The sequence below is a fragment of the Mixophyes fleayi genome, chromosome 1 (assembly GCF_038048845.1).
Source record: "Mixophyes fleayi isolate aMixFle1 chromosome 1, aMixFle1.hap1, whole genome shotgun sequence".
Taxonomy (NCBI): domain Eukaryota; kingdom Metazoa; phylum Chordata; class Amphibia; order Anura; family Limnodynastidae; genus Mixophyes; species Mixophyes fleayi.
This window is the reverse complement of record NC_134402.1, coordinates 434,379,415-434,393,474: the sequence shown is the minus strand read 5'-3', so window position 1 is coordinate 434,393,474 and position 14,060 is coordinate 434,379,415. Positions and strand designations below refer to the sequence as shown.

The window sequence follows — 14,060 nt, the reverse complement described above, 5'->3', positions numbered from 1 at the left end:
TATCCGTGTGTTATACGTTTCACCGCTTTGAGGCATTTCTGGCTGTTTGAAGTGAGCTGAGTTGCCAGCTCATCTCTTTAATTACTGACACATAAATTATACAGGTTATTTGGCTAATTAAAACCAGGTAAGATACAGAGTGGCTGCAATTGAACCTGTGTAATTTAAATATTGTCGGTAATTAAAAGTTGGTATTCTTGGAAGTGAAATGTGTTTTATGTTAACGAGTGTCTGGAAGACTGCCATGGTATGTGCGTGTGTCTGTGTTATGAGCTGGAATATATTCAATGAGTGGTGAGAATAGTCTGTGTACCCACAGTGTTCAAGGTATACTAAAGTGGAGGTGTTGCCCATAGCAACCAATCACATTTTAGCTATCATCTATATATAGCATAAGTACAACTTTTATGAGTGACTTATTTCTATGATGCCGTTGTCTGAGCAGGTCTTGGTCTGTAGATTTGCAGAAAAATATTGGCGTTGTAATCAGTTGCATCGTTTCTGAATTAGTTCGCAAAAGGTCCATCCGCCATTTACAACAATGCATTACCATTGTCCTCTGGAGAATGTGACAGTTGGCAATACACCTGAGCTGGTTGCTCTGGAAACTGTAACAGTTAGTGAACTCTCCCTGCGCACCTGCTTGGTGACCTGGAACATGTGACCTGCTGAGTAGTCTGGAAACTGTGACAGTTATTAGTTCCACATATATCAGCAGGTCTTGTGGGGACCTCAATCACGGACTGCTGTGCTATTTCATTATTCACTTATACCCACTTGGTTTACTGCAAACATTCCAAGAGGAGTGAACGTGGTGGAACCCTTACAGGTCACCCAGAGCGCACAGTCAAGAATATTATTGTCACAATCAACTTATAACAAAAACAGCTGATACTTTGCTTGCATTGGGCATGACGTATTCACCACAGTACTACTCTTTGGGTACTATTGATGTGCAACGTGTGAACTGTGGCGCTCTACACTTTTTGGTAGAGGAGATTAACGGCCATTTTTCAGACTGTTGTCACAATGTAAAGGTTTCTTTGCCCAATGTGGTTTTTACGACATATTTAGTACAACTGTTTATGACGAATACACTTAAATTACACATTATCTCCATAATATCTCCAGTTACAGCTCATTACATTTCAGTTTAATTTAAGGCGGCTTCCGCTGTGTTTCCCTGGTTTTATAGAATGTACTAGATAAATGATATCTATAATCTGATTGGTTGCTATGGGCAACATCTCCACTTTTCCTTTATGGAAGGTTTGATAAATCTACCCCGCTCATATTAAATAGAATGACTTGCTCTCCGTGGAAATTCACATAAGACACTGTGATGGGAACTGACTGAAATATAATAATTCTGAAAGCATTTTATACGATTTACGTCCTCTCCATTATTCACTCTCTATAACGTGAGTTCTCTGCTACATTCGGCAAACAGATCCGCGGGGTACTTTGGATGTCACGGGCACTCAACCCTATTCCTAAATGTCCCACTTTCAAGTTTTACGAGGTTGATATATAACGTTCTAAGGAATAATATTTATATTTAAGGAGTAAAAGATGACTGCAGAGCCGCACGTTCTATGGGCATTATGTAGTAATGATTATAATACAGGTTTCATTACAGAGTAGTTCTTTCATACTTTGTTCATAATTTGTTCTCTCTAGAATTACCAGTCCAGGCCGGACAACATGCCGAGTCTGCCAAAAACATCCTGCTCCGAGGGGTCACTATGTCGAAATCTGTGGAAGAAAAAAGAGAGATCCTGAGGACGCTGGTGACTATATACTACACACTGGGGATGTCACACCTGATGCTAAATAAATATCCTTTTATGGAAATAGAGACTCGGTATATAATGAGAAGATTTATTCTTGTCACCAAACGTTTATTTCCGAACCACAAAAGTCCAGACCCACAGCACAAGCTCTCCGATGTCACACACTTACTGTACATTTGGTAAAAAGGGAATCTGAGCAATATTTTAGGATAAAAACGTAAAAGTTTAAATCAATAGAGGTGATCACCATGTAGTGGTAAGTTGGCTTTGGTGTAATAATTCCACCTTAGGCTTTCTCCGGAAATGCTAGGGGCAGGTTTACATAAGGATGGTGAATATAAAGGAAATAGAGCTTGTTGATTACAATTGCACATTAGATGGTGTATAGAGGTCATATAGATTGTGAATAGATGGTGTATAGATGGCATAACTTATCTCGATTTTAGTGAGGCTTTTGAGACTGTCCCACATCGCAGACTGTTAAATAAACTTGAAAGCTTGAGATTGGATTCTAAGATGGTTGGATGGATAAGATCTTGGTTGCAGGATAGAAATCATAGAGTTATAATAAATGGAGTACCCCAAGGATCTGTACTTGGACAAGTGCTTTTTATTATCTGTATTGGTGCATTTGCAAATGGTATTGTAAAGAAAATATGACTTTTTGTGGATGACACAAAGATATGCAGCAGGGTAGACACACCGGGAGGGGTAACACAAATTATCGATGATCGATGATCTAGGTAAAATAGAGGAATGGTCAAGAGAGTGGCAGCTACAGTTTAATGCCAAAAAATTTAAAATCATGTACATGGGTCTCCAAAACCCAAAGGCTACATATAGCATTAATGGCACTATAATATAAACTACTAAGTAGGAAAGGGATCTAGGAGTCACTAGGCAGGTAAGAAATGTAACAAAACAATGAGGAAGGCAAGTCAGATGCTTGGTTACATAGGGAGAGGAATCAGTAGCAGACAGAATGAAGTAATAATACCACTGTATAGGTCATTGGTACGGCCTCATCTAGAGTACTGTGTTCAGTTCTGGAGGCCGTATCTTCAGAAGGATATAAATACAGACTGATAGATCTTACCACCAGCACAGAGAAGAGCTAAGAGGCTCCCATCACAATGATGGAGGAAGACTGGGAGGCCAAACGCACCTCTATCCGAAACACAGATCATACATCCAGCCTGTATTATAAAATGACAAGTAAAACATATAATGACATTTTATGCCCAGATAACTTTATTTTCTATGTAAAGTTTACGACCTTAATGATCGTACTGGCAGAGAGTCCTATCTCAGTTTGCAGAAGGTGGAGAAGATTGTAGAAGAGCTGGAAGAGCTGCAGGAGAAGAAGTCCGTTATTGGCAGAATATCGGAGAAGGACATTGCTCTGGCACTGGGGAGGTATGTACATGTGTATCCGCAATAGCTCCTTGTCATGTGTACATCCTGTGCCACCATAGAGGGCGGCGAGCGTTTCATTCCTGTCTGGACATGTGACACTATGGAGGACAGAGTTACACAGTTTTACATTTATAAATGTGTTCTAGATTTGAGACTAAGGGGTAGACTTAGCAACCAATTAGATTCTAGGGGGTAAATGTATCAATCTGCGGGTTCTTCAACACCCGCGTGTTCAGCCTCTTTCACGATTAAATTTCAAGCGGCGCTGCATTGTAAAGGGAAGTTAACCCTTTACAATGCAGCGCCGCTTGAAATTTAATCGCGAAAGAGGCTGAACACGCGGGTGTTGAAGAACCCGCAGATTGATACATTTACCCCTAGGTATCATATTGTAGAATGTACTAGACAAATGGTAGCTAGAATCTGATTGGTTGCTATGCTTTATATTAAGCTTGTTCTAGGCTGACATCTCTATTAAACCACGTTTTATCATCCTTTTCATTGTTTAATCTCATATATATATATATATGTATATATATATATATATATATATATATATATATATATATATATATATATATATAAAGAAATTAATACTATTTTATTAATTTTCACAAGTCAGCAAATACAGGATATACCATACATTATAGATAAATGGCGATGCATATTAACAATAGAGAGAGAATGGAATACTAAAGAAAACTAGCTTGAGGTCTATTACTAAAGCAAAACAAGAAAACAAAACTTGTATATTAGGGGGGAGACAAACAAGGGTTGCAGGGATTAGGGAGGGGTTTGATAAGCGGACGTGGAAGGGATTGCAGCAAGTCACCAAATCAGATGTAAATTAGGAGTTATAGAGACCAGAAAATGTGAAACGGTTGTCAGAGGAGGTTCAGCTTCATGTCTCTTCCAGGGAGTCCATGTGTTTTGGAGTATCATTAAGTATAGCTAAAATACTTTCTGTTCAATAAACTGACCAGATTTTATTAATAGCGGCAGAGAGCGAAGGGAGAAGGTGTTTTTCCAATACGCTGCTATCAAGCAATTAGCTGCATTTGAAATATGTTTGATTAGCTTTTGTGTAGGCCGGGTGGTGTCAGGAAGCGTTCTGGGCTGAAGGGAATATAGCGGGCAGTCAGGCAGTGTGATCTGTGTAATAGATTCAATAAGATTATGTTTGTCGCCAATAGGGTTGTATTTTGGGACAGCTCCACCAAACGTGCAGTAGGGTACCGCGCAGACCACATCCCCTCCAACATCGATCTGAGGAATCAGGAAATATAGCATGTAGATGGGAGGGGACTAAATACCACCAATAGTAGAAGCCGTGGCAGGCAATCTGGGTCAAAACCACACGGGTAATAGCAGTACCAAGGGAGAATCCGAAAACGTAGTCAACAATCCGAGACATACACTTGAGAGCAAGATCAATCAAAGGAGAGAGCACAGACAGGTCAGGAACGATAGCCGGGTCATACACTAGAGTCAATCTGAATATGTAGAACACACAAGTAGTACTGAAGCAGGGAGACCCAATACTCTGGCCCTAATTACCGGCGGCGGTGACGTGGAAAGCCCCCGTCGGGACTCACAGTAGCGTCCCGTTGCTAAGCAACGGGGCGCGCATGCGCTGACCTGATTGGCAGGGCTGGAGAGGAAGTGCGTCTGGTTGCTCGGCAACCAGACGCACGGAAGCAGGCGCCCTTACCTGTGTAGAGAAGACGATACAGGGACGGCACCTGACACCTGGTACGAACCTTTTATTGCTCCAAAGTGGGACTAGTAATGGGTATTTGGATTGTAATTTATAGGTCCTGGTTTAATCCCATATGTTTTTTAAAGGGCCTGTTTCCTGCAGAACAAGCTGAGCTCAGCTATGAACTACTTTAAACAAGCGATGGAGATTGTGATTTCCTCTGAAGGGGACAGTTCTCCTGAGCTGATCAGTATTTACCGAGAGATGGCCAGAGGTGAACAAATGAAGAAGAGGTACGACCAGGCCATTCACCACTTACTGCAGGTGGGTTCTGTGTAAATGAAGTTATCACTCACACTCAATCCTTCACCTACAAGAAATTACATACTTCATACTTCTCTCCTCTACGGGAAATCCCCAATGAATTTAATTTCCTCTTGGCCAAGGGCCGCCATCAGGCCTTAGCTGCAGAAAGGGGCGTGGTCACACCCGGATGGAGGCTCCTCCTACTACACAGACAGGTCAGGGCCCTAGTACTTTGTACCTGCTCCTCTGCACACACCGGCAGTGATCTTCCATCCCCACTTCTGAACATGCTTGACAATGATCCAACTTGTTGTAATATGATTATTGTTTGACGTTACACTGGTTTCGGGGCCACACGTACTTGCCAACCTTTGAAAAGACAATTCCGAGAGATCCCGGTCAGGGGGCTTGGTTGGCGGGCGGGAGGGGGCGGGACTGTTTTTGTCGCGGGGCGGGGCCAAAATGACGCGATTCACCGTAAATCGCGTAATTTTGATGAGTGAGTTCCATATGCGGGATACTTGCCCGCTATCCTGGGAGTCCGGGAGCCCTACCTGAATTTTGGGAGTCTCCCGGACATTCCAAAGAGACTTGGCAAGTATGGGGCCACACCCATGACAATACTAAGCCAGAAGTTCAATAAAGCCTGTATAGGAATGTGGCCGACCTTAAATTTTGGCTAATAAGCCCAGTCCACCCAATGTGTAGCGAATCCCCATTTGTAATCCACAACCTGCTCTGGGAGCTGTATCTTTACATCCCAGTTGGTGCCTCTTGTAGATCTCTTTGGAGCAGCCAGTAGACTGTCTTAGTTTTCCTTTTGTAGCATTGTGTGGGGAGGCACCCAAGGGGGGTCTGCAGCTTTCTCCTATGGGGTGTACGGGCCTCCCATGGGGTGTATTACCTGCCTGCAGGACTGGGGTACCTGCACAATATACATATACTGTATGTGAGCCAATGTCAGTATTCTCACTGGTTAGAGTTAGGACCATCCTGTTAGTGACGGATGGCTTACACATGTCTATATGCAACTAATACATATCTTATTGTTAGAGGAGTTAGAGACAGGTTGTAAATTGAATTTGGGCTTTTTTTGTTGCGTTATGAATTGACTGAGTAACTTGTCTTTTCCATTAGTGTAACACTGTCTTAATCCTCCTTAGTAAAACATCTGACTATAGAATAAAGGGAGCGTGTTGTGTCTCCACAGGCTCATTCTATTTGTCAGGCAGTCTATAAGCCGCTTAGCGTTGAGGCCGCTCAGACTGGGCTGCTGCTCGCTAAAGCATACGCTGCTCCGGGAAACTCTGAATATAATGGTAAGTGAGGCTTGGTTTATATAGTCTATAGGCGGCAATATAGTAATCAGACTGATAGCGATAGAGATTCCACTTCACCCAGACAAATAGCGCCCTCTTCTGCTGCTCAGGTGTTATGACATGCATGCTTCAAGGAGTACGATGTTTCATGATAAGCTAAGTTTTGGGGGCATTTCTGCTCAGTACCTGCCCCCCATGCCTCCAGCTGCCTGTCACTAGTGCACACCTCGTACGCTGATGCAGGAGGAAGCACACAGTGTCTAATCACACTGTGCCTCCACCAGGACCATGAGTAACATGGGTATACATCCCAACATTTATAAAGGCAAAATTGGGACACTGTACCTCTCACTTCCGATCTGCCCTAACCCCATTCACTATCTGCCCAAAAACTCCCATGTTCCATCCAATAGCAAAGCACCACCCACTTTGGTATAAGTTTTGCTTCTTCCGAGGTCTGCGTATCGGGACACTTGTGAGATATGGCACCGGTGACAGGCAGTGGTAGGAGGACGGCTAAGCAATCTTTTAAGCTGACTACAGATTTGGGTTGAATGGATAAGACACACGTTAAGAGACCTATGTATAGTTGAGTTTTAACTGACCCTTCCAGTATAGCCCTTGTTCTAATTTTTCTGGGCAACCGGTTTGGCTAAATTTTGTGATAGATCATTTTCAAATGTAGAGAAATTTTATCAGAACTTTTTCCTGGAATCCTTATCACCTAAAACTACAGACTGGTGGAGATGATGTCCAGGAAACGTGGCATAGGTGAAGCTCTGGTGCCGCACTTTGTTTGCGGAAGCAGAGAAGAAGCAGGTTGAGCCATCCTGTCATCTTCATTATCATCATCATCATTTATTTATATAGCGCCAACATATTCCGTAGCGCTTGTGCTGCCTCTTTCCTCTTACAGAGCAATATTTGTAAAACCAGTGAGATAAGTGTAGTCATCCTGCTGATGTAAAAAGTTGGCATCGCTCTTCTGTTCTTTACTTATAAGGTTACTATGGTGTTTAGAGCAGTGCTCTATAAGTATAGACAAAGAACATTGCATCTAGACGTATTTGCTAAAAGAAGTGTTGCTTGTTTGCAGAATACTTGTGTGGCTGGATCACATAGAAATAACTTATTGTAGAATTTATTTCAATTAGTGGGGCAGTGCTCCAATTTATATAATTGCAAATGTACTGATTTTTGACACTGTATTAGAAATGTACTGATTTCTGAGGTATTGATTTCTGATGCAGTAGGCATTTGTTTGAGGAAATCTGTTGTGTAACTTTGAGAGGAAATAGTCATTAAGGAATGCGCATGACCTCGGCTATCCTTGACTACCATCCTGGCTCTCTGACCCTTGCTTTGGCTACAGACATCTCCAACATCCCTTCACTTTGCCGACAGACTTCTCCAACATCCACTCTGCTTACGGACATTCCACATCTCTGACCTTGCTCTGACCTCTACACCACTCTTCGCCATAGGAATAATTACTACATTCATTCAGGTCCAAGATTCCCGCAGATCCAGGCAGTACCTGACATTTAGACTCCAGCTTGTTTTGTAAAGGTCTTCAACAGTAAAGCGCCTTACCCGTTCACCGGCTTCTTGGAGCTCAGGCACCTGTTGTGCTGTAATGTATACCAGTGGATCCCAAACTTTCACAGTTCGAGGCACCTTTAGGGTCTCCATAATTTTTTCAAGGCACCGCTAAGCCAAAATAATTACTAATAATTACAAAGAATTAATAAGGAGGCTCCGACCTTGCTTACCACCGGCACTGGCCGCGGCACCCTTGTGACACCACCGTGGCACCCCAGGGAGCCACGGCACACAGTTTGAGAACCACTGATTTATACACCTCTTAAGATGCTGTGTTGGTGTGGTCACACATGAGTTGCTAGACAGGTGCACCCACCACGGAGCTCAGTAACATGATCTGCGAATGTAGACTGATAGCTGCTAAACGGTTCTGCCAGGACAGATGACACATTACACATCTGGTGGAGTTGCCCAACAGCTTTTGACTTATTGAAAAATATTGACGTGCTCATTCGTAGGATCTTCCTGTTACCCTTCTCAGTCAACTCTTTTCAATGACCCGATTAGAGGTAGAGTACAGTGGTAGGGATGGCTGTTGGTGGTGGTGGAATGTGAAGGACTTATCTACATCATGGGTGGGATGTTTATCGATCACCCTCCTTTGTGTTTGTTTTATTCTCTTTTTTTATGTTGTAATTTATTTTTTTGCTTGGTCCTTTTTTCCATAGTGTTTGTTTTATTCCCTTTTTTATGTTGTCATTTATTTTTTGGTTTGGTCCTTTTTTAAAATCAAGTTTAAAAAAAGAGGTGTAAGTACCATCCTCTTGAGCAGGACCACTAGACAACATATGCAGCCAGTCCTCCACACTCCACTGATCTAAAGTTTTTGTTTCTTATTAGAAACTGCAGACAAGTATTTTACAGAGAGCCTCAGTGCTTACCAAACGGCGCTGGGCCCTGACGATTCGCAGGCGCTGAACGCTTGTGTGGAATTTAGCAAATGGCTCATACAGATCGGGAGTACTCAGGTGAGTAAAGTGCTAAGTATTATTTTATCACTGTTCTATTAGCTGACTGCCGTGTTTGCTGAATGACTCACAAATATCACCTTTTAAAGCGGTTACTAAAGAGTGCTTGTCGTCACGGCATCCATTTTGTCTGCTGAACCAATAATCTGCCGATAAATTCGACTGAGAGAACCCTCTCCTCCAGATTCAACTTTGAAATTGCTCCCTTCATCAGACATAACAGATAAAGATGAGACAAAAATGACAGCTGTAATCCATTTACTTTATTTTTGTATATTTAACATGACATTAGCATTCAGAAACCTCTCTTTCTAAAGCAATATTCTAACGCTTTTTCTTAAAATCTTATTTTTTTTTTTTTTTTTTAATTGAATCAATTAATTATCATTTTGAGTGAAATTTTAACATTTTCATTATTTCAATAAGCGGGAAATAAGTGTTTATAGTGCACCTCACTTCTTTTAGATAAATCAAGTTTTTCTTAATAAGTGATTATAGTTTTTTGTGATAGATAATCTGTATAAAGTTCTAGAAAATAAATACAATTATATATTAAATATATTAAATTTAAGTCAATACAATGGCTGTTTTTTTTTGTAAATTACTTCTATTAAGAATTTCCTTATTAAATTTACCTCCAACATAATCACTGAGATTCTTAGTTGATCTGCAGCTTGTTCTTTTATTATCCGATTCTTCTTTGGACTTAGTGAATCTGTGTAAAAAGAGAAAGGTAGTGCTCCATGGTGAAAGCACCTATATTTAACTGTAACCTAAAAATAACATATTGGGCTCATTTACAGTTGGATGCAGTTTTGCAGCCCTAATGTACTTGAGTATTTTGAGTTGAACAAATCTTAATATATCAAAATATCTCAAAATACTGTCTAAGGATGAAGCCGAATCATGATATGCTTAAAGCTTAGTAGAGCGTATCTTGATGCAGCCGCATACTACCTACACAGATCATCAGCATCTACTTGATGATGATGGCTGGAAATTAAAATGTTATTTTTTTTTTATTTTAAATACACAAATAACGTATTGCATATAATGTATAATCATAAATAGTTCATTGTTCTAATAACTTTTCTACAACAATATAAAAGTTGATGATCACTATATTTGCTTTCCAGAAGTGGTAAAGTGTTTTATAGCTTGAAAACGGTAAATGAATACACCAATATTACAGTTATCGCTCTTTTAAAACTCCAACACTTTTATCAGAATTGCACAAGTGATATGTATTTCGGCATGATGTTCATTTGTAAATGTATCATTCCCAATATAAACATCATTAGACCTAAGAAGGTAAAGTTTGATTAATGTTAAACAAAGTTGAAGGGCTAGATTTACTAAGCTGCGGGTTTGAAAAAGTGGGGATGTTGCCTATAGCAACCAAGCAGATTCTAGCTTTCATTTATTTAGTACCTTCTACAAAATGATAGCTAGAATCTGATTGATTGCTATAGGCAACATCCCCACTTTTTCAAACCCGCAGCTTAGTAAATCTAGCCCAAAGTCTGATTGCAGACACTGGAGGTTGTCATGCAGTGTGCGATTTATTCCACCAGGAGGCGTACAAAATGTTACATGAAGCAGTGGGCTCGGAGGCGGAGTACAACGAGACTGCAGCTGAGATGCTTAGTATCATGGGCAGCATATGTCTGGCGGAGGGCAAAATACCAAAGGGCTATCGACTGTTGAAGAAGGTAACATGGCAAAAGTCTGAAATCTGAAGCCTATACAACACAATTTAAATCTGCTTAAATTCTGATTTTTTTTCAGCACAGTGGTTAGTATTGCTGTCTCACAGGGCTGGGGTCATGGGTTTGATTCCTACCATGACCCTATCTGTGTGGAGTTTGCATGTTCTCCCCGTGTGTTGTGTAGTTTTCCTCCAGGTGCTCTGGTTTCCTCCCACACATACCAGTAGGTTAATTGGCTTCTGAAAGAAATTGCACCTTAGTCTGTGTGTGTGAGGGAATTTAGACTGTAAGCTCCAATGGGGCAGGGACTGATGTGATTCCATAGAATAGCATCTTAGAGCGTAATAGGCATATAACTTACTGGTGTAGCTGCATGAGACTCTCTGCTCTCATGTGGGCTCGTGTTAAATGAACACAAACTGTGTTTTTGACGTACACTTTTTTTTACTTCTGCACAGAAATCGGTGTTAATTTCTTCTTATAAAGACTTCATGTGCCCGTGGTCTGATTGGCCTGAGCAGCATTTAGATGCATGGTAAATGCAGCATAAACGTCATCATTTGGAATGAGGATCTTAGATTCCTGTAGGAGAACGTGTAGAGTACATGTTGTATTCATAGTGAATGCTGGATGGACCATTGAGACCAGTAAATATAGCACATAGCACATTTTCAGTGTACGCTATTAATGACGTGTTCACTATGCAGGTCAGTCTGAACAGACCATGGGGTATATTTACTAAACTGCGGGTATCACAAAGTGGAGATGTTGCCTATAGCAACCAATCAGATTCTAGTTATCATTTACTTAGTACATTCTACAAAATAACTAGAATCTGATTGGTTGCTATAGGCAACATGTCCACTTTGTCAAACCTGCAGTTTAGTAAATATACCCCCATGAGTGTATGTTACGTCCCAGTGGTGGACACGGGCAGCAGAGGGCCCCTGTGCAGGAATAGTGTTAGGGCCCATATATCAAACACATAACCACATCATCCCCCAATTCACTAATATACTTATTACTCTCATATCCAGTGTGTAATGACACATATCTATCCTCACCAAAAGGAACCAATTATTAAATACTAGCCTTTGTTTGTAAATACATTGACCCCTTGCATTAATGCCCAGTGGGCCCAGTAATATGCTTAGCGGGAATAACGGTACGCCCATTAATGTGGTATATTCAGTAACATGCCCAATCGAATGTAATTTGCCCCACAAAATATAGTAATAATGCCCAACATAATGTAATTTTCCCCAAGTAATGCCCACTAGGATTTAATTTATCACCCATTGTAATATCCACACAATATAATAACCCCCCCCCCCCCAGGATATTATCTGCCCCAGCAATAATCTTCAGCAGAATAATCAAGTCAACCAGGATATAGGTTGTCCCCAGTAATAATACCCATCAAGATATAATATTCCTCACTAATAATTAACACTAGGATAACAATTGCCCTCAGTAATACTGCCTAGAATAATGCATTTTGCCCCCAGCAATGATACTAACTAGGATAACATTTTCCCCCAGTAATAATGCCCGGCAGGATGAAATGAGGCTCCAGTGATGCCAGCCAGGATGTATTTCACCCTCCAGTAAGTTGGCACTTGCCCAGACACACTGACCCTACCAGAGGGGCTCCCAGCATTGCGCCCTTTGGGGTCCTGCTTGGTCGGGACACAATGCCTCTTTCTGTCTCTCCCACTACCCCAATATCATCACATGACTGAGGTAGTTTACTCTCTGTCCTAACTGACCCCGCGATATGTTATTATCTGATGTATGATATAATGTGACCCACGTCCTTTCTTTCAGTGTTTAGAGGTTCAGACAGCCGTGTACGGGTCTCAGCACAGTAAGAGCAGAGAGACCCAGAACCTACTGACCACGTTACACAGGTAAGTTGTCATTTTTATTTATTATAACATTTAGCAAACTCAGGTGGACAGAAGTGCTACCGCTGGTGGACATGGCTACTAGCTCTTATCTTATTATCTGGCTGGGACTGTAGTTATTAGGGAAGGACAATAATCCACGTGGACTGTTAGCAGGTGACTTTCTTACAATTTCCCCCAACACAACTGATTTTTTGAAGAAATGTCCCAAATTATTATAACACTCAAAGCCCAGCTCGTGGTGTTTTAGATATATGAACATATATTTATTAAAAACAGTTGTAGTTAAGGTATATGAAAAGTGGAACCATCCTCCCTCTACTCCGCCCTTTAGTATCCAGTAAGTGTCAGTCATTACCCTCAGAATATACCCACCTGCAGTACATTTAGTTATGTGCACAGGCGCCTGTTAGTCCGCCAACTGCTTGTACAGGTTCCCGTCCCATTCCGTTGATGGAAAATAACGTAAAAACACTTTGAAGTGATATTTTTCATCTAGACCCACAATTGTACAAAGTACTACCAACTATTCCTTTTGGATCACCCCCTTAACCCTTTTGCTGCCTGTCTTATACTTCTCATACCCACTGTAAGTGTTCACCCTCCTCCGCCTTAACACTAGGTAGAAGCAGCGTTACCTGCAGTTACAGCTGTGAGTCTATTTACTGAGTGTCTATCAGCATTGGGCATCTGGACACTGAAATTATTGCTCATTCTTCTTGTAATATTGGTGGAGTTCTTTTAGGATTTATCGGAACTGCTGGTGATCAGCAATTTTTAATGATTCCCCAGATTCTTGCTGGGAATAACTTCTGGGCTCTTACTAAGGCACTGTATTTAAGCCACTCCAATGTGGCTTGTTCTGTATGCTTTAGGCAGTTGTCCTGCTGGAATATAAACCTTGTCCCTAGATCTAGATGTCTTGAAGACTGGAGAGGTTTTCCTGCAGGATGCCTGTATTGCTGCATCCAATCACCCTTTATGTTGGTGAGTTTTCCAATCCTTGAAGCAGAAGCAGATAAGCATCAGCAAAGCATTATGGTCCCACCACCATGGTTTAACATAGGGCCCATGTACTTGGGATGGTGCACAGCATCCAAACATTGCACCTGGCGTTGAAGCCAAAAGGTTAATTATCAGTCTCATGAGACCATGTGATCTTCCTCCTCTCGGTATCTATGGATTTCATGTGATCTTCCTCCTCTCGGTATCTATGGATTTCATGTGATCTTTCTTCAGAAATGTTTTCTTTTTGCAACCCTCCCATAAGCTGCAGATGTGGGAAGGGCCCAGTCTATTGTTGTCCCACAGACAGTTTTTCACATCTCCAAAATAGAAAAC

The 14,060-nt window shown here is 41.3% G+C and overlaps 1 protein-coding gene across 1 annotated transcript in view; it reads left to right on the top strand.

Annotated features, from left to right (window-relative positions):
- TTC23L (tetratricopeptide repeat domain 23 like) overlaps positions 1-14,060 on the top strand; it is a 34,369-nt gene that overhangs the window by 17,265 nt on the left and 3,044 nt on the right. Inside the window, exons 5-11 of the mRNA XM_075184526.1 lie at positions 1,681-1,837; positions 3,084-3,209; positions 5,055-5,232; positions 6,425-6,533; positions 8,976-9,103; positions 10,678-10,815; positions 12,640-12,722. Of these exons, the coding sequence (XP_075040627.1) occupies positions 1,681-1,837; positions 3,084-3,209; positions 5,055-5,232; positions 6,425-6,533; positions 8,976-9,103; positions 10,678-10,815; positions 12,640-12,722 (919 nt within the window). The remainder of the gene's footprint in view (positions 1-1,680; positions 1,838-3,083; positions 3,210-5,054; positions 5,233-6,424; positions 6,534-8,975; positions 9,104-10,677; positions 10,816-12,639; positions 12,723-14,060) is intronic.